This window comes from Equus quagga, chromosome 1 (genome assembly GCF_021613505.1).
Source record: "Equus quagga isolate Etosha38 chromosome 1, UCLA_HA_Equagga_1.0, whole genome shotgun sequence".
Taxonomy (NCBI): Eukaryota; Metazoa; Chordata; class Mammalia; order Perissodactyla; family Equidae; genus Equus; species Equus quagga.
The window spans coordinates 131,316,824-131,340,543 of record NC_060267.1 but is presented as its reverse complement, the minus strand read 5'-3'; the positions used below and the strand labels follow the sequence as shown (position 1 = coordinate 131,340,543).

General features: G+C 43.0%; 1 protein-coding gene across 1 annotated transcript in view; it reads right to left on the bottom strand.

Moving 5' to 3' along the window:
- Positions 1-16,254: 16,254 nt before the first annotated feature.
- Positions 16,255-23,720, bottom strand: part of ERC2 (ELKS/RAB6-interacting/CAST family member 2) — a 703,663-nt gene continuing 696,197 nt past the window's right edge. The window contains exon 17 of the mRNA XM_046646460.1: positions 16,255-16,303. Coding sequence (XP_046502416.1) covers positions 16,277-16,303 — 27 coding nt within the window. The 3' untranslated portion in view covers positions 16,255-16,276. The remainder of the gene's footprint in view (positions 16,304-23,720) is intronic.

Genomic DNA, 23,720 nt, shown 5'->3' with positions numbered 1-23,720 from the left:
TTAGGGTCGTCACCCTTATTATTTCCAGAGCTGGAAGCTAAGAGCCTGACTGTGAGGCTTCACCGGCTGCTGCTCAGTTGTACTATTGTGTGCTTTACCTGCTGCGGGTGCTCTCAGATTTATGAATGGCTAGCTTAGGCATTTACCACATGCACAAATGGCAAGGTGCAATGTAGAAGGAAACTATTTTGTTTCAAAGTAAAATCAGGTAGAAGAGATAATTTAGGCCATCCCTTTCTAAAACCTTTGAAAGTATTCAGAAATACCCTCTGGAATCTTTTCAAAGGTTTCCATTTATCTATGCAACTGACATTTACATTGCTTTTACAACATGCCAGACACTTTACATGGTTTAATGGATTTAATCCTCAACTCAACCTCGTGAAATGGCCAGTGCTTTCCCTTGTTCTTTTTAAACAAAACCACTTCTCCTGAAGTATTGAGACCCAAGATCAATCAATGCCTTATTAAGTTTTTATTCAATATTGCTGTTTTTCCTATTATATTATGGCTCTTCTCTTCTAGTAGTTTCCCCAACCCTGCTCACAAGCACAGGAATTTTAGCAACATGACATAGGCTTTTGTGGGTTAGCCAGAGTACCTAACACAACGTTTAACGTATACAATATGTATTATATAATAACATACATAATATATACAATACAAAAATTACAAATAAATAAATAAAATGACTACTTGACTTCCCATCCATGAGTTAGCTGCTTTACAAACTCTTGGAACTTAACCCACTTGGGGAGAGACTTCAGAATGTGGTTTGAGGTGCTGGGTCTGAACCCCTTGCTATATGGTGGCTGGTGGCCGCCACATACTATAATGCACAGTTGCATGACAAAGAAGTATCCAGGCCTGAATGAGAGAGCACAGGATGTGGTGATGAATGACAGAACTGGGTTCTGGCTTGGGTTCTCCAACTCCTAGCTTTGCAAGCTCAGAGGCATGATTTACTCCCCTCTCTGTGAAATGGGACAACATAAAACCTACATATTGGGGTAGAAGACGACTAAGTCGAGTTACACGTGGACAAAGGAGGCCTTCAATAACAGCTCCTCCACCTCTGAACAGATTCGGTTCATCATCATGACTTGGATTCCATGGCCACGACGCTTACAAGACTCCGTTTGGTCAGTTAACTGACTGTAACCCCACATTTCAATGCCGTTGTGTCACTTTCCTATCTTCCCTTTAGTTCCCTTGTGTGTTACCCCTCTCCGTCTCTGACCCTCGTGTTCAGGCCACATCGCACACCCCTCCATGGCAGCCAAAGGAATTGCCCATGCTAATCTATTTCTACACAGAATTGATGGCAATACAGACCACGCAATGTGAAGTTGCCCTGTACTCAACTGCAGAGAACTGAATTCTTCTTACAACCTTATAAACTTACACGGACAGATAATTAAGAATGTAGCTTACGTGGGTAAAAGATAATTAAGACTATAACTTACTTGGGTAAAATTACTCAAGGAAAGCAGGGACCTTGTCTGTCTAGACTGTGTTGAATTGCACATAGTAGGTACTTGATAAATATTTGTTGAACTAATTGCTAAATAGGTGAACATCAGTTAAGTGCTACATAATGTGGAATGTGGCATTTTTCTCCCAGAGTCTTCTTTCATTTCTTTGCAAATAATCTGAATAATTTGTAGGCAGGAGCACGAGAGCTTAGTTTTTAATCTCATCAACAAAGAACCTTCCAAAGAAGAGACATTCCTTTGGCCTTGGTTGTTGGCATTTCAGATGTAATTACATTTTTTACCCTAAAATTTCCCAACGAGATTAAGAGTCACACACAAAGTCTCTTTAACTCTCTGTTCAGAAGTTTGCACAAGGAGCTCTGCCCACTTTTCATGGGATTTCTAAAAGATGCCAGCTGCTGGCAACCATGAAACATGAAACACAAAGGACTCGTAATCTCCTGGAACAGACTCTGCTTGCACAATTCTTTGCAAGCCTCTCTAAGAATACGCCAAAGCCTGCAAGTGTGTACATGCTTTTCTGCAGGCAAAGGAGATGCAACACTGCCTTTCTCCACAAGCTGTTTCCAATATTTCCTTTATTCTGGATCAGACAAGATAAGAGAGTACAAACATCTAGGAAAAAAGGCAGTTTTAGCATTTTGTTTTTGTAATTTTACTTGCTTTATGGCCTTTGTGGGAGTTTCTCTTGACTTTGCACTATGGTGATATTTCTTATAACAGCTGAAAAATTTTAAGCTTCTTCGTGTACCTAATTCCAATTGGCTATTAACTGTGGCAGTTTTTTGGGACTGTTTATTGAGGGCTTTTGAATTTGCAGGCATATATTTTTTGTTGCCTAGACCATTTGCTTGACCCTAGGAAAGTTTTGTCCAACCCATTCCAGGCAGGGGGCTTTTCGTCCAGAGCAGGAAAATTCCCAGGCAGACTGATTCCATTTGTTCCTTTGGTAATGTGTGTTGAGGCAAAGCAGTCACAGTAGTCAGACTGGTGCTTAATGCCTACTCTGATTCATGCATCAAGTAAACATTTAGATCTTTATAACACATAGTAGATACTTCATAAATAATTACAGAAATATTGATGCCACAAGACTGTAAGGGTGATCAATGAAGAAGGTGTCAGGGGAGGTGGTAGTGGGGAAGAAAATAAACACAATGAGGGCTAGTATTTATTGAGTGCTTACTATGTACCAGCACTGGGCTAGCATTTTACATCCTTATCTCATTTGACCCTCACAAGAACTCCAGGAGGGAGGAAAATAAAATATTATTTTTCCCATTTTCAGATGAGGACACTGAGGCTCAGAGAGATTAAATAATGTGCCCAAGGTCACACAGCTATTAAAGGGTAGATCTGGGATGCAGAGCTCTCACCCCCATTCCATGAACTCCTACATGCAGATGGACATTTTATTCAGGAAGAAGGAAAGAACAAGAAGAGGTGAAATAAGGTGTGAGGAGAAGGAAGGGGAGAAATGGTCAATGGAGAAAGATCCTGAGGTGGAGAGGAGGAAAACGATGGAGCCCTGGTTGGAGATCTTCATGATTCTCAGAAGAACAGGCCTTCTTCCCTTTCCCGTGAGAGGCAGCTGGGTGGGGAGCTTGAAGACTGATGCAGAGATCTGAAAGGGTCACCTTGAGTAATGCAATGTGAGTCAATACAATCAAGAGTCCTAGCGAGCAGCTTTGATTCAAATCCCAGCTCTCACATCCCCAAGCTGTTTGACTCTGGACAAGGAACTTCCTCTCTCTGTGCCTAAGTTTCTTCATCTGGAAAATGAGAGATGTAAGGACTGAACAGAATGACCAACATGAAAGCACTTAGGATGTGGGTGGCAAACAACAGCTCACTGGGTCGCATCCAGCCTGCCACTGGTTTTCGCATGGCCTCTGAGCTAAAAATGGCTTTTACTTTTTTAAACAGTTGGGAAAAAAAATCAAAAGAAGAATACTCATCAATTATATGAACTTCAAATTTCGTTGCCCATAAATATGGTTTATATCGGAAGACAGCCACACCCATTCATGTCCAGTCTTTCTCTGCTTTTGCATTGCAATGGCAGTTGAGTAGCTGCCACCGGGAGAGTGTATGGCACTGTCCTGGCTCTGCACTACTGCTCCACACACTCCAAGTGGCAGTGAGCCAGTTAGAACTTGACAGTATTTTGAGTGTCATGTGTATCACCTATGTGTGTGGACGTTTTCAAAGATGAAATACATAAAACACCATTACAGATCAGCATTAACAGATGAACATTTGCATTAGATTTCGATGATAGGGAACACTAACTTTGAATTCCTACATGAAATGTTATTTCCCCCCGAAAGAATCCTACACTTCTCATTAGTAGACATGCACTACAAAAAAATGCACTCCCTATATGTTGAATTTCATCAATAAAAAATATGTGAAAATTTGCGTTTTTTTCTTGTTATATAAACACTTATGCAATATTCTTGGCTTTGCCTTTTGGCTCACAAAGTCCAAAATATCTACTATCGGGCCATTACAGGAAGAGTTTGCTGAGCCCTGACTTAGAACAGTGGCCAACGAGTGGCAACAGCACAGAGAGATGCTAGCTCTCCCTTCTACTGAGATCATGGCCCTGCACCATTTCCATCATGAAGTCAACTTGGGTAAAGGCCCCAAATCCCTCTCGATCTGTCTTATCAGACACTGGATATATAAGCCCATCAAGTTCCAGGTAAATAGTGGGCAAAGCATAGCTGCCCAACATAGTAAGGGATATAAAAGCTTGGTGGTAGTCCTGGGCTACGTGCCTTCTCGTTTTCAGGCCCGTTCATTTGTCTTTTTTGGCATAGGGGTCTGTAGGCTCCCGTTAACCACCTCAAACAATGGGAGTAGCTCCATCTGCTAGGGCAAATAGCCCACCTTGAAGAACACAGCAAAGCTTTCCCTAAACATATTCTGTAGGCACTAATTCTAGATGAGAGTCTGGGAAGAAAAGGGCCCATGAGCAATAAATGTGTCAAACTCAGCCAACCCATTTTTTCTCCTGGAGGGTGACAATTAGCCTGAGGACACTGGCCTAGCAAAGGCTCTGAGGCCTGCAATGAAGAAACCTATTTAATTCTGTTTAATTCAGTTTTGCTCAAACTTACTTGAACACAGAATACTTTTATTATAATTTTTTAAAAATAGTGTCCTTCTCATGAACAGACATTTCTCCAAAGAAGATATACGGATGGCCAATAGACACATGAAAAGATGCTCATCATCACTAATCATCAGGGAAATGCAAATCAAAACTACACTAAGATATCACCTTACACCTGTTAGAATGGCAAAAATATCCAAAACCAAGAGGGACAAATGTTGGAGAGGCTGTGGAGAAAAAGGAACCCTCATACACTGCTGGTGGGAATGCAAACTGGTGCAGCCACTATGGAAAACAGAATGGAGATTTCTCAAAAAGTTAAGAATAGAAATACCTTATGACCCAGCCATCCCACCACTGGGTGTCTATCCTAAGAACCTGAAATCAGCAATTCCAAAAGTCCCATGCACCCCTATGTTCATCACAGCATTATTCACAATAGCCAAGTCACGGAACCAACCTAAGTGCCCAGCAACTGATGATTGGATAAAGAAGATATGGTATATGTATACAATGGAATACTACTCAGCCATAAAAAAGGACAAAGTCGTCCCATTCACAACAACATGGATAGACCTTGAGGGTATTATGTTGAGTGAAATAAGCCAGACAGAGACAGACGAACTCTGTATGACTCCACTCATAGGTGGTAGTTAACATATAGACAAAGAGAACTGATCCGTGGTTACCAGGGGAAAGGAGGGGGTGGGGCGAGGGCACTAAGGGTGAAATGGTGTACCTACAACATGACTAATAATAATGTACAACTGTAATTTCACAAGGTTGTTAACTATCATAATCAATAAAAAAATAAGTAAACTCTGGAACATTCTATTCTGGATAAGACATTCTTGTTTTTTTCTGCTCAAACTATGTAAAATAAATACCAGTTTTTAAAATTAAAAAAAAAAAAATAGTGCCCTTCTATCCAATACCATCAGTGTCCTGAGGAACATCCTTATGGAATTACTACTGTAGGGGAAGGAGCAGTTGACCAAGAGTCAAATGTTGGAAGTTCATGTCCTGCTCTTCGCAGGTCTTATCTCTACAGCCCTGGAAAAATCTCAACTGTTCAAACCTCTCTTTCTTACTTTGTAAAATAGGCATGGTGCCACATGCCTGCTCCCTCATGGAGCCGATGGGGGGTCAAATGAAAATCGGGGAAAGACATGGGATATTTTCTCTAAGCTGGCAAGGGAGCTGTGTGAATGAGACAGAAGTAGAAGGGGCAATGTCAGCTCTTGGAACTTTGAAGACATTTCTGACGATGAGAGGACTAGGCACAGACCTGCCTGGCTGAAGACCAGCCCTCAGCTGCCCCCGCTCTCAGCGTTTGCTGGGAAAGCAGTGATGGGCCGAAAGGGATATGGAGAGCCCATCCTTCCCTGTTCCGGGCCCTGCCCAAGGCGAGTGGCACCTCACAGAGGAGAGACACCTAGTTACATAAAGCTCCCAGAGGGTTTCCATGAGTGGGAGTCCTGAGCCTCAAACCAGGGGCTTGCACTCACACACAAAGCATGGAAACAGCTTAACAATCTGGCCTCTGCAAACATCTTAGTGCATTCATAATTTTTAAAAATAAGAATATGGAGAAAATTCATCTGGCGTGTCTCAGCTTGCACTCTCACATGCAGCCACCGCCTTATCTGACATATCGGATTTCGCCTAGTCCCAAGTCTGTTGTATAAGGAAGGACAAAGATTGCTTGCTGGCTCCAGAACACTTCCTCATTCTACTGCTCTCGTTTCCATATCCTGTGAGCGGGAAGGCCAATTCTTTTCTGTAGCCAGATGTACTGGACGACCTACGAGGCTGAATCGTGTTTTGGGTGGGCTGGTGGAGATGCTGCTAGCTGGGCAAGCCCTGCTCCTCTCAGACGACATCAGGCACACTTTCATTCCCTAGTGTGTCTGTCACCTGCCTCCAGACAAGGAGGAGTGGAAAGGATTTCCTCTAATGTGACTTCATCATGCTCCCAAGCTAGTGCCCTGGCGCCAGGGCATACAACAAAAAAATAAATAAAAGTAACCAAGAATAGCAGAGAAAAGCCCTACATGCAGAACCTAGTCACTCCCCAATGCCACAGGCAACGGGGCGACTCCCTTTTTAATCATGGAAATTTCTTTCTTTCTTTCTTTCTTTACTTATTTGGTAGAGGGGTTTGTACAGAAACGCCTCTCCAATAATGCACTTATGTCAGAGATCAAGGTGTGCTGAAAGAAGAATGGAAGCTGGGGATGAGCAGGGCTGCTAATTCCACCACATGCTGACTCAGGGCGGCCACAGGCATCTAGGCTCTAGCTGACACCTGAGTGTGGAACAGTGAAGCCTCATACCACGCCAAGAACAAACGACTGGGCAGTGTTACTCCTACCCCCTCCCCACAAAGGCTGCAGTGTGCCTGCCCCAGCCTCTCTCCCAACAGCCTGACGCAGAACAGAAATCAAAATTATAAACAGATGTCAGTTTGTCAACATGGAAAGATGATCATGTGACACAGAGTAAATAACAACAATAATAGCCTTAGCTACCTTTACAGGCTTACGCCAGCACCTCAGAGTGGTAGAACCAGTATGTGAATTGGGTCTGTATGACTCAGAGCCTGGTGCTTACCAAGCAATCAGCACTAAACACTATCAAAGCTGGATTCTGACTCCATCAAGTGTGCATTATATGACCATATCTGTATAGGAAAAATGTGTCTAAAAGCGGTACTTTCTCTGAACGAGCATTTTAAGAAAAATTTTTTCCCTGATTCCTCATTAAACTTTTAAAGTTTTCTATAATAGACATAAAAGTAATAAGTGGGGAAAATGAAGCTTTGTCTGTAAGAAGCTCAGGTTTCCCAGTGAAAGCGGTCTTTGTGTCTTTTTTATTCCAGAGCCTCCTCCTATGTTTTCCTCTGAAGGATGAAGGTACAGTGTACACGGAGAGGTCCTTCGCCACATGTAGGCATTTGCTCTTTTATTCTGGGTCTAGCAGGTTTAGTGGAGGAATCATCTTCTCTCAAGGAGATAACAACTTTCTTCCACATCCATCCAGGAGCTCTGGTTCCACCGTTCCACCCACACACAGTGACCGAGGCACTGAAGAAATGCTTCCGATGGGCAGAATCCTCAGCTGCTCACACCCTGTGACCACTGACACAGACACAAAAGGAGGGGCCCGACTTATCAGGACACATAGTGGAGTGGCAAACAGCCAGGCTGACCCTCAGACTGTAGAAAGCTCCGGAAAGCTGAAAGAAACAGCAGGGCTCCTCCTTAGGCAGATTCAGCATCTCAGTGATTTTGTCACCATGGGAACAGCCCTGTGAGATGGAAAGCAAGTGTGGCCCCGTGTTTATAAGCACAGGATCCACATGCGAGAGGCGGGACAGCTGAGTCCAGGGCCTGGCAGGACAGAAGTTCTCTCTTGTTGTATGCTGTTATTCTCAGCATTTGCATTATATTTTCTGGAAAATAAAGCCAGAAGGAATGTACATTTGTATCCCAAGGTCTCTGACTTACATGTTCATGGGGAAGGTGCCTTGTGGCCACCTAGGGCAAAATGGGGACTGTAGTGGCTGTTTCATAAGATCATCTGGTAGCCTAGCGGACCAGCACTCTTCTTGAGGGATCGCATTACTCTGGGGAAGGCATACATGAGAGATGCCTGAGGATCCAGTTAAGACCCATCTGGGTGTGGCCAATAGCCTAAAGCCAATTGATGCCTCAGTGGCAGAAAGGAATACAACCCTTCTGGTTGATACACCCAGTAGTGGCCCTAAATATGTGCTCTTGTTTTGGATGTTGTTGTCTGGTTTTTCCGTTTTGTTGGGGCTGTGGAGATGGCTGGAAAGAAACGGGGATGGAGTTCCTCTCCCTGAACCATGGAGAAAATTCTGGCTCAGCTTGTTAATATTGCCCACCAGTTGGACAGCTCACCAAAGCAGGCTTTGAGGAGTGTCTGCTCTTGGTCTCCAAATCTAAGAATGAGATCTATGAGCCTTCTTGAGCCCATATTTACATATCCCAAGAGGAATCTCGAGCTCTCCCTGAAAATGAGATCTGGCCACATTCCTGAATGCTGACTCTTGTTGTGAGCTTTGGATCTATATCCAACATTAAATGGCGCCCTGATGTCATTTAATGTTTGCATTCTTTAAAAACTCTTTCCATCTTCCTGGTAACTTGGGTGATCCTCTGGAAAAGGATGTGATGTCCCAAGTGTAAGACACAATTTATGGGCAGGATCGTCATGAATGGTGAAGTCTGTCTCTCCAGCACCTGCTAATATCCAGACAGTGCTAACTGCCCTTGGCGCCTCTCTCCCTGCTCTCACCCATGGCTGGCTTTCCTGATGTCCACTCAGCTTATTATTTTTCTTTTAGTATTCAGTTTTCCATACCCCTCCCACCCATTGATATCTGTGTCTCAGATTAATTTTCGCCAGATGTGAGTGTTTGGACTTCTCCAAGATTTGTTACTTTCCTTCCATGTTCATAACCTTCTTTGGGCCATTTGTGTGATTTCTCTGACCTCGCTGGTGTTTCCAACACCTCCCAAATTAGTGTCATCTGCGACTTTCTTTCACATGCTCTTTTCTCTCTTTTACAGATCATTAATAAAGAGGTTAAACGAGACCAGACCAGCACCACACTATGGAGCAAATGACAAAGGGGTGGGAGAGGCCGCGTGCTCCCTGCGCGCCAGCCCTGGCACAGGAAGGATGTAATGTAATGCAATAACACTGCGCTAGACGCCTCCCGTCTCTGGCCCGTGGTCATTTATCACCACTGTTTGTTTATGATTTCTCAGCCAGATTTCGGGTCCTGAGAGTGTGGTCCTATCCAAGCCAACATGCATTGCTTTGCCAGGTAACCCTTACAAACTCCAGAAAAACCCCAAAGCACTTATTTACTGCATTGGATTCTGCTTGAATCTTCCATCCCTGTTCCCAAGTCCATCGTACTTGAGAGGAGAAAGAGGTAGACTGAGACATTATTGCCCTTTTCTCTCTTCAATTCACCAGCTCACAGTTGTTTGTTAAGTATTTGTTGGCTTTTCACATTACTCACTAGATTTTTCTTGTAGCTGAAAGAAACCCTCTGTGAGATATATGGACTAATCCAGTCTCCAGCAATCAAACCTTCCTTTGCTATACCCAGGTGTCATTAAAAGCAAAGGTAACCGAAGAGGGTGTGTTTAGGGTAAATACGCTTCAAGACCTGCCAGAAAATGTGCAGCTGGCCCGTGTAGCTAAGGTCATAGGAACAGATGTCCTCTTTTGATTTTTCTTTCTTCTTTCTTTTCTCTTATTCCCCAGATTCATCAGTTCCACAGTATCAACTACTTTCTTCAGTTGGCAAAGAGAGTCCACTCTCCCAAGTCCAGGAGTGAAATAATAGTGATATTCTAATGAGGACTGAGCCTTTGCCACACCCCAGACATGGCTAGGCACCTTATTCACCTCATCTCATCTCATCCTCACCACAGCCCCGTGACATGTGCACAGCCTCCTCCAAATGAAGAAACAGAGGGGCAGAGAGGGAAAGACATTTACCCAAAGTCATCCAGCCAAGTAGTGCTGGAGCCAGGATCCAAACCCAGGCTGTCTGAATCCAGAGGCTACACTCTGAGCAACCTTACCACGTTGTCACTCAGTCTCCTACAGATAAGTGGTTCTTTACCTTCTCTCGGTCACTGGGCCCTGGGAGTATCTGTTCAGGATCATAGATACTCTCTCTCCTTGGGGGATGCAAATATGCCCCCATCAAAGTCTGTAAAATATGTCAAGGGATTTGCAGACCCTCAGGGGTTCATGGACATCAGCTTAAGAATCTGTGTACTACCTAAATTCCTCCGGGGCAGGAATTGTACTTTGTTCACTGCCTCAACTCCAGTACTGAGATGAAGAATATTTTCTGAATGAATTATTGATTGCAAGGACTTTGGGTAGAACATTCAAGCAGGAGCTCTGAACAATAGCTCTACAAGCATGAACAGAAGATATAAATATTCAGATATCTTCCAGAGAAGCAGAGAAGCCAACAAAAAAGAAGGTAGCAGAGGAAAAGAAAGCAAAAATATCTTACTTTGCCCATGAATCAATTCTGCAATTGGAACAGGCAGAACCTTTGTCATCTTGGTTCTGAAACATCTCATAGCTACTTCTGGTTACTTCTTACCTTAACTCCTGAAAATAGATTATTGAAAGCTTCTTCTGCAGGAAACAACAGACCCAGAATGTCATGATGGGAAGCCAATCATGAGCAGCCAAAATCTCATGAGGCACAGCTTAACTGACAGAATTCCTGAGGCCTGGGGATCTCAGGGGAGACTGCAAGAGCCAATGGCATCTTTCCTCCATCTCTAGGCCCTTTTCAACCTTCTACAACTTTCAGAGCTTGTTTTTTCTATAGACCACTGTGCCTTACACATCTCTCTAGTCTATGATTGCTGATTTTTCTTTGCAATGTTTGATGTTCAAGTTCTCTCCTTTTCTTTGAGAGTCAGAAGAGCCACACACTCTTGAAGTTGGACTTTAGCTATGCTTTCAACTTGACAGCCAGCATGTCACTGCAATGAAAGGCCAAAGACTGCCCTGTTGAAATACAAGCAAATGGAAAAAAGGGAGGTTAAAAGCCTGCCTTTCCCTTGGCCAGTCTGACTAGACTTCTGGGGAAAACAGGACTCTGGATTCCTACTCAGCCCCCACCCTCCAACAATGGCTTGCCCCAGCTTTGACATCCAAGGCAGAAATCTAGAGGCATTCTTGATTTAGAGCTTTCTCTAACCTCACAATCCAAGTCCTACTGGTTTCACCTCCCAGGCTCATCTCCAATTTACCCACTTGTCTGTATCTCCCCCACTGCTCCCCTGGGTCAGCACCATCAATTCTCTCACAAATGATGGAAAAGCCCCTACTTCTGGTCCTCCTTCCATAAGAATTTACCTTCTGCACAGCAGCCAGGGTTGTTCTATAACATGAATTGAATCATATCCTGTCCCTACTTAAGATCCTCTAATTTTCTTCTCATTTTTCCTAGGGTTAAAATGAAACTCTCTACCTTGGCCTAAGAGGCCCTACATGATCTGGCCCTTTCTCACTTCTTCATCTTCATCTCACTGTCTTCTTCTCCACCCAGAGTTATGGTCTTCAAGCTCTTTCAGCCCATAAAGCTCTTTCTATCTTCAGTCCTTTGCACACCTGCCTGAGACCCACCTCCCAAACACAGTCCTAGCACGGATACCTCCTGACTCCCCTCCTTTTAAGACTTGGTACAAAACTTACTTCCATGGAGAGATGCTTGCTGAACATCCTTTCTGAAGCAGATTAACAAGCAGGTTCCTCTTGTTAATCTTTGTTTCTTCATAGTTTCCATCAAAGCAATGATCAAAATGTATAAGCTTTCCATTCATATGTTTAATTCTTTGTGGTCTGTTTCCCTCAACTAGATGTAAGATCCACAGGGTAGCAACCATGTCTAACTTACTCCTCATTGTTTTCTCAGCATCTAACCAAGAATTTAACCATTGGATGAAAGAATGGATGAATAAGTGAAAAATGATCGAATGAATGGATAAATGAATGAATGAAAGTAAAGTCTTAGTAGCCAATGGCACAAGGAGGAGATGCATCAGATCCTCAGTCACGGGAGATATAGGTTGAATTAAAAACACTAGTTGGTAGCCCTGTGCAGGAAGTGTAAAATAAAACCTCCACTTTGCAGAGAAACCAGGACTTCAGTTGAGGAGGATGAAAACCCAGGGCTCCTTCCACGACTTCTTCCCCAGCCTCTGAATTTCTCTTGCCCCAGGAAGAGCAAGGCCTAATGTCTAGACCTTTCTGCTAAGAGAAGGCAAGGAAGGTATAAACTTTCTAGCCACAATAAAATATCTCCTTCCTCTTTCTTCCTGAGAGGAGGCATGCCAGAGATTTCTACTAGCTTTGAGCACTGCTTCTATGTGTAAAAATCCCCTTCCTCATGTCTAAGTGCTCTGTGATTCATACTTGCACTCACCATAACACTCTTCACGTGCTGGTGGCATACAGCTACAATTCTTCATTTTGAACAGGATGCATCTACTAGGATCAGAGCCTTGTGCCAAACTTGTTAATGCCCACATCTGTATTTTTATGAATCAAGTCCTAAAAATTTGCATATGTTTTCAATCTAAAGAGACTTATTCCTTTCTAGTGGTTTAAAGAAATAAAAATGATCCTGTGTTCTATGTCTGCTCAATTACAAGAGTTCACAGTAAAAGCTCAAACATTCACATGTCAAGGCAGATGTGGCACTAGATCTCACAAAGTGCCTTGATTTGGTCCTTAACTGCACCACCTCACTGAATGTTCACAAACCAAAGTGCCTCTTGGGGGTCCAAGGAAAGCACTTCCATTTTGCCACATCGAGTGGATTTTTCCAAAGGCAAGTAATGGAGAATTAAGCAGCTGTTTTCCTGTATTTTGCAAAGCAAGACAGAAAATGCAGTGAGGGCTCCAGGAGCAGATTTTCACAATCAAAAGTGGGGAGTGAGAGGACAGTGGGTGAACATGCATTGCAGGGACGCCCATGAGGGCAACAATTTGCTGGAAATGTGATCCCATGGAGTCTCTGCAAGAAAACCAGAACAATAAGGCAGACCAAAGGTAAATTCTAGGCAGAAGCAAATAGGAGTGGGGATGAGCCAAAAGGGAGGGGAGTAGAGAGAAGTTGGAGACAGAGTACAGGAATATACGGTGGATCTGAGCAGCATCAACTACACACTTTGTGAGGCCCAGTGCAAAATGAAAGTGTAGGGGCCCTTGTTCAAAAATTATTAAGAATTTCAAGACGGTGACAGTGGAGCATTAAACCAAGAGTGGAGCCCTTTTAAGCTTGGGGTTCTGTAGACTATGTAGGTCACATGCTGCTAATGTCGGGCCTGGGTGTGAGGTTTAAGGGGGAAAAGACTAGCTCAAGGGGCTGCTAAAACTCTTTAGAAAAGCAAACTTTCCCCAGTTCATTTTGCTCTCAGAAAACACCACCCATGAATGATCACGGTGAGACAAATAAACCAGGCCTGGGCTAGTATCTAGAAGTGGCAAAAAGAGGAGGAGCTGCCAGGGTTGTTACATTAATTCCAATTCGTTGTAATTTTTCGAGCGACTTTTCTTAAATAATGATTCATTTCAGCACCAAAACAGCAGATTCAAGTCAAGGCCTTCTGATGCTATTATAAGCATATTACTGATGCCTAGTAAAATAACTTCTTGTAATGTTTCTTTTATAAGGGCCATAAATCAAAATATTCAAAACAGTTAATTTTTAATGTGCCACAATTCTCCATCTTTAGTTATAAATTTAATGTCTCCTTAGGCCCTACAGATTATAACGCGACTCAAAACATGCAACGGCTGTTCAAAAATAGGTTTTCCCAGTATCTCATTATTTAAATCCTTAAGATATGGTTTTAAAAGCCTGAGGATATCTGAGCAAACTTGTTTAAAGGAGTCATAAAGAAAGATAAGTATTTTTCCTTAGAAGCCTATAAAATTTATTACAACATATTAAAGTAGGATTATATATTGACTAATTTTCAGAAGACATTTGTTTTCTGGGGCACATGGTGTTGGGGGAAATTCATGAAGGAATAAAGGGGGTAGGGGTTTAATACCATTGTCTCCATTTGCTTTGAGCAAAGCAAGGTTTCCTACGGGCCTTGGCACCAATTCTACCCTGAGGACGACAACAAGGTTCCTATCACAGGGGATGGCAGGGTGAATGTCATGAATCTTGTGAAAGAGCAATAAAATCTTTATTATTCAGGAGGAGACACAAACGCAGCCCAGCACCTTAACACTTACATGGCAGAAACAGCAGCTTCACAGAAGAGCCCCACGGAGGACCCAGGCTTCTCAAGACAAGCCCCAAACTCTTAGAACCTTCCTCTGCCTACCTATTCCATGCATGTTGTGGTCTCATATGTTTGCCTTTTAACATTATAAAACCTTTACTTCCCATTTAATGTTGTTTTAGGTCAATTTATGCTTTTATTAGCTTTTCTGTATGAGTAAAGGCAGCATGTCTCTTAAAGTTTTCCCCAGATAGGAAGAGAGTCACTCACACAGAATGTTAAGAATTTCTCTGGTTTCCCCACCTCCTCACACCAACTAGCTTCCCTTTGGCACCACTTTGCATCTGGAAGAGTTAATTCCAGTGCTGTTTTCCCTGTCACCCAGGAAAGGGAGAAGAGAGGAGATAAAGAGTCTCATGTAATCAGGAAGCAGGTTTTACCGGCAGCAAATGGATCCAGGAGGTGTTACATCTTTACTACGCGGAAAGATGCTGTGTCTGAAAATCTACCCCCTCTGTTTTCCCTGCAGGACCAGAGAAAGCAACCTGACTCATTGGTGCCACCTACAAGAAGTTCAACCAAGCAGTGAAACACACCAGTTATTGTCTTAAAATTCACCTGAAGCACCACTGCCATAGAAAATGGAGGCAAGACTTGAGGAAGGGCACACCTGCTAATTTGGCAATCCCCAAAATTGCCTCTCCAATCACAGACCTGGTGATTCTCCAGCATTGTGACATTTCATGTTTGTCCCAGATAAAGAACTGCACATCGAGTATTTTTTGACCATACAAAATCACCACAGCACAAAACCTACCATATTCCTTGTTCTGAACAAAATGGCACATGCGATGTCATCAAATTGAACACCATATTTCATGTCACCACAGGTATATTCAACTCCAGGGAGTTTGTGAATTGTTGCTAAAGTTCAATAGCCTGGCGTACCCTGAAGAGATGTGAGTCCCAGCAGCAAAAGTCACCAAAGTTCAACGTTCCATTTATAACTGTGTGGCAATGACATATACCACTATTCCACTATAATGCAGATAGAATGGAAATAAAGGGTAGGTTCTTAGTAGCTAAAAGTCAACCTTTAAAAGAGCAAAACCCTCTGAAAAATGCAATGCATGGAATTTATAATGCAAAGTTCCACAGAATCACAATTATAAAAAAGCAACAGGTACAGTGTCACTAATGAGACTAGCCAATATTAATATTTCTATTCTAACTCATTTAAAGAGATACAGTTACCCATTCACCATCACTATGGCTTGATCCTTGTGTTTTCTTCAGAACTGCCATAGAAGAGACAGTACAATCCATTAAACAGGCTTCTTAGAGATGAGAGTTTCGGTTCCATGAAGACACATAGTTTTATTTTCCTTATTACTTGCCAAACATCTGACACAACTAGAAGGACATGAGAGTCACACCACACTGGCATATCTGATAAAAGCAAGCAGTCAGCTGAAAACCACGACTGGAGAAGTGTGACAATTTCTGAGTCTACAATCATGCCTTAAAAGTATGTATAAATCCTAGTGAGGGCATAGTTTATATTGTAAATAACACAGAAACATTTGAATCGTGCTCAACCCAGCCCCAACAAGGCAGAGCAATAATGTGGTTTCGGGGAGGGGAAGTAGGAAGCAGGGGGCTCTTGGGGAAGGTCACAGTACACAGAAGCAAACACAGGGCACAGTCACAAACATCAGCGAACACAATTGAGCACGCACACAATACAACACTAGAATGCAATTTTTCAAAGAAAAATGATATAAAAGATGGTTTCTCACCCCTCAAAACAAAACTGGAACTTTGGTTTACAGGCCCGGCTATGCCCATATGCCCTCCTCGTCATCCTGTGGCCGGCCCGGGGTAGGGAGGTGCACGGAGAGGAGGGGAGCACCGGAATGAAAGAAGAGAACGTTAGTTACACCGCGATGCACTGAAAAGGCACACTGATCTTCACTTTGTTTTTTAATCTTAAAGAGTGACGAAAAAAATCCATAGTAATTTAAGTTCCACATCACCGACTTGTCACATATATAACTGAGTTTTGCATCTATGGCAACCCCCCCTCAAAAACATTCCACCCACCCAGCTCTGACTCTGTGTCAAGATTGGATTAAAAGATTAAAATTAGTCTACATTAGCAGATGATTATTTTTTTGGAAGGCATGCAATCCGAGTTGCATATGCCTAAGAAGTAGATTAAACCTTTTAAGTAAGCAGAGAAGTAATTATAGTAATCAAATATGCTTAATTTCTCTTAAGCTTAAAGTATCAATAAAGGCTGAAGAAGAATTAAAAAAAAAAAACAACCCCATCTATTTGGGTGGAACAAACTTTTGTAGCATGCGATAATTCACATCGGTTATTTCACAAAGGCTCAAACAGTCTGTGATCTTCTCGATTTGTCAGGTTCTATTTTGTTCTCAGCATAAAAGAGGATGTGCACGCCATGGAATGATTATACATTTGCAATCAAATAAGTTTCAAAGAAAAGAGAGTAAACTTCCAATTCAGTAGAATGCTTGTAGAAAGGAAGTTTTGTTTAACTTAAAATTGTGTTCAACTGTGGATAAACTGAAACTTATTTGGTATGAATTCATGTTGTTGAAAACATTTCCAGAATGGATCTAGCCATTTTCCTCACTCAGTAAACTGGATGATGGGCAAGGAAATTGAATCTTTGAAGACAGAAGTATATCTACCATCACAAGCTCCAGTTTTGAACAAGAATTCTCACTGCTTACTGCAAGTATTGAAACGAAGTGTAGAAGGCAGTAGTTCATAGCCTGGTCTCACACATACTTTGGGAGCTGTGTCTTTTAATAAATCCCCAGTGAAACCAGGTTTTGCCATGATTTGCTTCTTTGTTTTGAAAATCAGGAACAGGAAAATAAAAATATTGGAACATTTCCTTACTATTTGGACCCTATTGCTTAAATTGTTGTAATATTAGGTTGAACCATATGAAAATGCCATTATTTGACCATTTTTGTTCTAGGAAACAGCAATTTCATACAGTTCAACCTAATCTTGCCAATAGGCCAAGATAATTTTCATCTAGGCAAGGATTTAGATCTGTGGCCTCTGAACTGAGTTTTTAAATAATTTGTTTCCTTTGTATTTCTGTGTATTTCATTTTACACATCTAAAAATATTATTCTGAGGGGCTGGCCCCGTGGCCGAGTGGTTAAGTTCGAGCGCTCTGCTGCAGGTGGCCCAGTGTTTCGTCGGTTCGAATCCTGGGCGAGGACATGGCATTGCTCATCAAACCACGCTGAGGCAGCGACCCACATGCCACAACTAGAAGGACCCACAACAAAGAATATACAACTATGTACCGGGAGGCTTTGGGGAGAAAAAGGAAAAAAAATAAAATCTTTAAAAAGAAAAATTATTCTGAGAAGAGGTTCAGAGAGTTCAAAGGGGTCTATGGCCCACAAAGGGATAAGGAGCCCCACTTGACATAAGGCAATCAAGTGATTTCCACAGTTTGAATCAGACAACTCAGTATGAATTTGCACTTGACAGTTTAGATAGGAATATTCTGGCAAAAATAAGGTACAATTGATCATTAATCTGGGTCTTCTCCTATAAATTTACCTGTGTTTATTTATCACTACACAGTCTAATAATTGCTCCTGGCAATAAACCTGCCTCTCCCCTACATAACTTGAGATATATATATATTTACATTCATTAAACTTTCAGCTCCTGGAGAAAAGCAAAGCTGATGTCCCTTTTCATGCTAATGAAGAAGGAGAGTCTACAACCTGGGAACCTCAGGTATCCACAATAGATTTCAAGGGGTCTAATAACCCCTTGAAATTCAATGCAGAACGTTGGGGTATGTGTGTAAGTATATTTCTCCGGATGGAGGCCCTAGCTTTCATCATAAGGTTCTTGACTCCCAAAGTCACTGCTGGAGGAAAACTCCAGGCACAGAGAGATGCTGTGATTTGCTAGTCACAAAACAAAATAGGAGGATTTCCCTAAAATGCAGCCCACAGCCCCTGCTGACTGCTGCTAAATGGCTGTAAAATCACTTTCCTTGCAGAATGGTTTATTTCATTTTTCATTTAAAACCCAATAGCATGTATACATTCAGTTTGTTTCAAATCCATTCAAAGAGGGCTTTAAATTTTAAAAAAGAAGAAAGAAAGTAGAAAAGCCACTGCCACCAAAATCTACCACTATTTTCTTAACAGTGAAATGTGGTCTAATGCAAATCACTTTCAGCAAATTAAATATATTAAAAAGTGGTAATTAATTATGATTGAAACAGACAGGAATTGTAGCTTGAAAATACACACTGCCAATATCACTACTGTGCCTCGTCCACCATAGGAATAAAAAGGAGCTCCCAGATGTCGAGGGTTATTAAAAACCAGATGTTGAGATCGACGTCTTGTATGCTGGTGAATAAAGTAAAGAAATATGACAGTCCAACATAAACTTTGCTAACATTTAACAAGGCAGAAATGTGGGTAAATTCCTTTAGTGAACTCAGAATATTACGCATTTTTTTCAAGATTTTAGTTTCTAAAGTTTAAAGTTTTTAAAAGAAAATAGAAAGGGAAGTGGTGGCCATTTCTGGTGTCTCTAATCTTCAAAGCTTAAACATGAATTGACCCTAATCACCAAGTGATCTGGGTCAGAGTGAGTGTCTGCTTGGGGAATAAAAAGCAAAAATGCAGGAGCTAACCAGAGAGGGAGCTCCAAGTATTTCCAAAGGGTCACAGCTGTTCACCTCCTGCGCCGCCTGCATCTCTGTATGCAAATATTAATTTGTTCAGCAACCTTACCACACCGAAATGTAAATTTGGGGACCAAAAAATAAGAAACAGATAAATATCACTTGATCCTTAACTTCATGCCAACTTATTTAGAAATACTTGGAGTTTTCAAATATATCTATCAGGCCTAGGAGACTCTCTTTCCAAAGCTCCTTTGCAGTGGCTTGTCTGGAGGCTGCCTGGTGTTTGTTCCCTTGTGTGTCCCTTGTGTGTGATTCCCCATGCCAGGAGTTGACAAAATATCTGGATGGGAAGGAAGCCTCTGGCCCATCAGTCATCCATGAGCTTTTGTCCACAGCATCTGAGGATGGGAATGGCCAAGGCGGGCTGAAGCCCAGAGCACAGTGACCACAAATCACAGCAAATTGTGAAGAGCGGGGAGGCCCAACTATCAAATAACCTCAGGATGTATCTACAGCTCCAGAGACGCTATGAGGCCTTGATGGAAGTCCTGCAGTCTCAGATGCTGGGTCCTAATGGGATTCTCTAAATACCGAGATAAAACAGAATTCCTCACCGGATGGGCCACTCACGGGGCTATGCTGATGACAAGATCTAAGGGCAAAGGGACTGAGTCATCGATGACAAGACAGGAGACTTGCTGTTCTGGGGGGCATTTATTAGCCCCAGAAGGAAGCTCTGGGAAGGAACTCCATAATCTGACATGATAAACGGCCCAGGGTAAACCTTTAATTGGTCTTTATTTTGAAGTATTAAGCAGGCAAGCCCCAGCCCATCACTGGAGGATATTTTTTTTTTTTTTTAATTTTTAAAACACCTGCAATTCTCTGAGTTAAGATAGTGGGCTTTTTTCTTGAAATCGGAGGACAATGGGGATCTTACTGTCACATCTGTCCTAGCTGGAAGTGAGAGTGAAATTATGGAAGTGTCACCTTCAAATCAGCCCGCAGCCTCTGTGGGAACTCCGTCAGCTGTCTCTGCAGGGAAGGTCAACCCAGCTTCCTTGTGGGAAGGGATGCAAGGAGATCGTCCTGGTTATCACAGGGTCTGGCGCGGCCTCTCACCAGACCCACCCTTACCCCCACTTCAGTTCACGGCTTTTCTGACACTTTTTGAAAACTTGAAGCCCCAGGACTCTGCAAACGTTGGCTACACAAGCCACAAACGCAGGACCATTGCGTGGGGTTTATGATGCACCCTGTCCCTGGGTTTGATCAAAGCAGCTTCTCTTGGCATTTCCAACTGCAGGCTTGGACAGAGCCAGGAAACACAGACACGTATAAAGGATAACAATGGGCGTGGGTCTGGAAAACAGGGACACTGAGTCTCCTCAGGGCACCAGCAAGTTTTCTCGCAGGGTCAAGTCTGAACCTTCCCTCTGGAGACCCTCCCTTCAGTCTCTCACCACTGCTGCCTCCTGCCATGCTTAGCCCTCGCATGGACATCTTTGTTTAGGCGATGAGGTCAGGAACGGCTGCAAACTCTTAACACGATTTGTATTTGGCACAGCTTGTGGGGTCCATTTGTAGACTAGTTCTCCCAAAGATTAGGGAAGTCCTATCCAGGTTCAGGCACCTGCTTCAAGCTCTGTTTAAAGAAAAATGTTAGCTTATTTCTGACCTGGGCTAGGGATGAGCACCTGCGCCAAGTTAGAGAGGGTGTGACAGCTTTCTGAGTCTCATCACAGCCCAACGACACAGGTGTCTGGAGGCTTCTTGTGCAGATGTGGAAAAGACGGCTCAGAGATAAAGGTCAAGTAGCTTGCCAAAGGACACCTGGCCCGGAGCTGTGGAGCCAGGGTCAAATTCCAGTCTGTCGGACCTCAAAGGTGTACCCTTCTGACATGTGAGCTGTGAAGCCACAGAAAGAAGAGCTCATTTTGACCCCAGAAGGTGTTTGTTGCTTCTGCTTAGCTCAGCTCTGAAGTACTTTGGACTTTCACTGCCCTCTTTCCAAGCTGTTGAAGGTCCCGGTTGGAGGTGGATGGTACAGCTTAGGTTGGGTCTCTGGTTCTCAGAAGAAACAGAATCTCATGTGCAACAGCATGTGTCCCTTATGTGGGCACATCATCAGCACCGAGACAAATTTCAAAGTCCCTGAGGAAAAAGGCAGCACCTTCACTCCCTTCGAATCACCTCACAATGTCTCAAATTTGGGAACTTAAAAATATTTCCAAATGAGTAAGTACATAGGGCTCAGTTCTTGCTTTGCTGAATGACTCGACTCCTCTGAGAGAGAACACTGCCTGGATTCCAGAGTTCCTTCACGTTGCCAAGATTGTGTTTACTTGTTTCTCTCCAGAATGGCTCCTTCCTCCTTCTCACGTGGCATCCCCAGTTTATTCTTCTAACCCCAGTTGGTGAAAGCTGACCATCACTGGCTGTGGGGGATCACGATGGGAGACGTCTACATTTTAAAAGACACACTAGGTTGTTTCTCAAGGGAGAGACAGAAACTGGAAGCCTGGGCAGCCTGGGGTGGTCCTTAGCAAGTTCACCTCACGGGGACACCCTGCAGCAGGGCAGCTATCTGCGTCCTCTTTGCCAAGCCATTGAGAACATTACGGAGGCTGGGGGTAGGGGTGCTTTCTCCTTCACTTCTAATGCAGCATCTTCAGGCATTTAATTTTTTGCACCATCATTGTATGGAGACTTAAGGAAACCAGTTTTCTATTCCTTCAAGCAAAAGTAATTCTGACAAACCAGTCTTTGGTACATGGCGCCAACTCCCTCAGCTGCAAGACATGAGATACCCAGCTGAAGATGGAAATGCTGGAAGGCTCTGCGTTGGCCAACAATATTGTTTTGGAGCCCAAAGTCAACATCTGCTAAAAGCTGAGCCATTGCCAGATAGCCATAAAAAACGGGTGGGGGTGGAGACAGGCTTTATTTTTGCTCTCTCGTCCATCAGTCATTAATGCTTGGCTTTGTTAATACAGTGAAAATTGTGTTTTTAACATGATTCTGGTTCTGCCATTTCCTGGCTAGTGGGCAACCAATCCCCTAGCCTCTTGACTCTTCGTTTTCTCGGTTTCCTCAAAAAGAAAATGGGATCATATCCTGACCCTGACACTTCATAGGGTTGCTGCGTGAATTAACTTGGAGAATGTAAATTAAACCACTTTGTAGACGTTACAAACATATACAGATATAACTGGGCACATCATCCCTGTTGGTAGCATTTCAAAGTTTGTTATTATTACAACAAATTATTTGATACTGCACAAACGCCAAAGGCAAAAGGGTGTGTGTGAAAAGGATCTGATGGTATCTAAAACCATCCTTAGATATTTTAGCATCTCTGGGCTGTCCAAAGCTAGAGTTTACTAAGATCATTAATATACAGATGTTGCAACACTTTTTAAAATGCTACTGCTCTGTAAGTAAGGTAGTTTTGAGAATTTGTGTGTGTGCAGTGTGTGTCTAAAGGACGTTTCTGATTCTCTCCTTTGCTGTCCCGTTATCTCAGAGTGCCACAAGTGCCTGCAGTGTGCAAGTCCAACACGATCCTTATTACCTCACTTCAAGAAAAAAAGAGAGCCAACAGTGTTTAGCAAGGGAAAATGGATTTCGTTCTTCCAGACGTTTCAAGGTTGGCCACCCCCTTTCAATGGGGGAGCTGAAGTGCTGCCTCTTAGACAAATGCGGCTGGATTAAAGCAGCAAGCTGAACAGGAATCCCCCCTCCAATGTTGCCAAGATGAGTTACATCTACAGACCGGGGAGTGCAGGCTGTGTCTGAAAACCCCTGTTGACTCAAAAGACACTGCAACAAATCTCTTAATGAAACTCTAAGACTGCAAACAAAGTTTAAAACTAAGAGGAATCAGTAAGGGGGGGGGGGGGGGGTGGACTTTACTCAAAATAGAGTAAGACTGAAATCTTCAATAGGCTCAAAGCTCCTTGAAGGAAAAGTCCTTTTCTCCCAGGAGGATCCTGATGCCTTAAGCAGCTCTGCCTTTTTCCCAGACATGAAGACCCTATCTGGCAGGGTGGACCAGACCGTGCCCTCATGTGCTTACATGTGGGGAATTAACATCACACCCAGATTAAAGAGCTTTGGCAGGAACCTGTTCATCTGCAGAGCCAGCTTCCCCGGTTGTGTCACCCCGCCTCCCTTTCTCTCCTGTGGCTTGCAATGGTTGGGTGAGCATGTAACTGCTAGTAGAGGAAGGAGCAGTTAAATCCCTCCCACGACAACAGTTCAGACGTTGTCCTCTTTTCCTTCCTCACCTGGGGCCTGAGAGAGAGCCAGGGCAGGGTGACTCCAGAGCTTCTGCTCTTAAAGGTAAGCAGGCAAACAAACAAACTGCCACCTTTATTTCCCGATGGTGAGAAATCACATATTCCTTCTGCCTCTCATTTTAGTAGCTTTGGGGATATTTGGTAGTCTTTGAGGGATAAAGAAAAAAGTGAAATCTGAACCATCTTTTTATTTCATGTACATTTTATTTTTATGTATTGAGTTTTAAACACAGCATCTTCCAATCTACTTGTGATAAAAGGAGTATC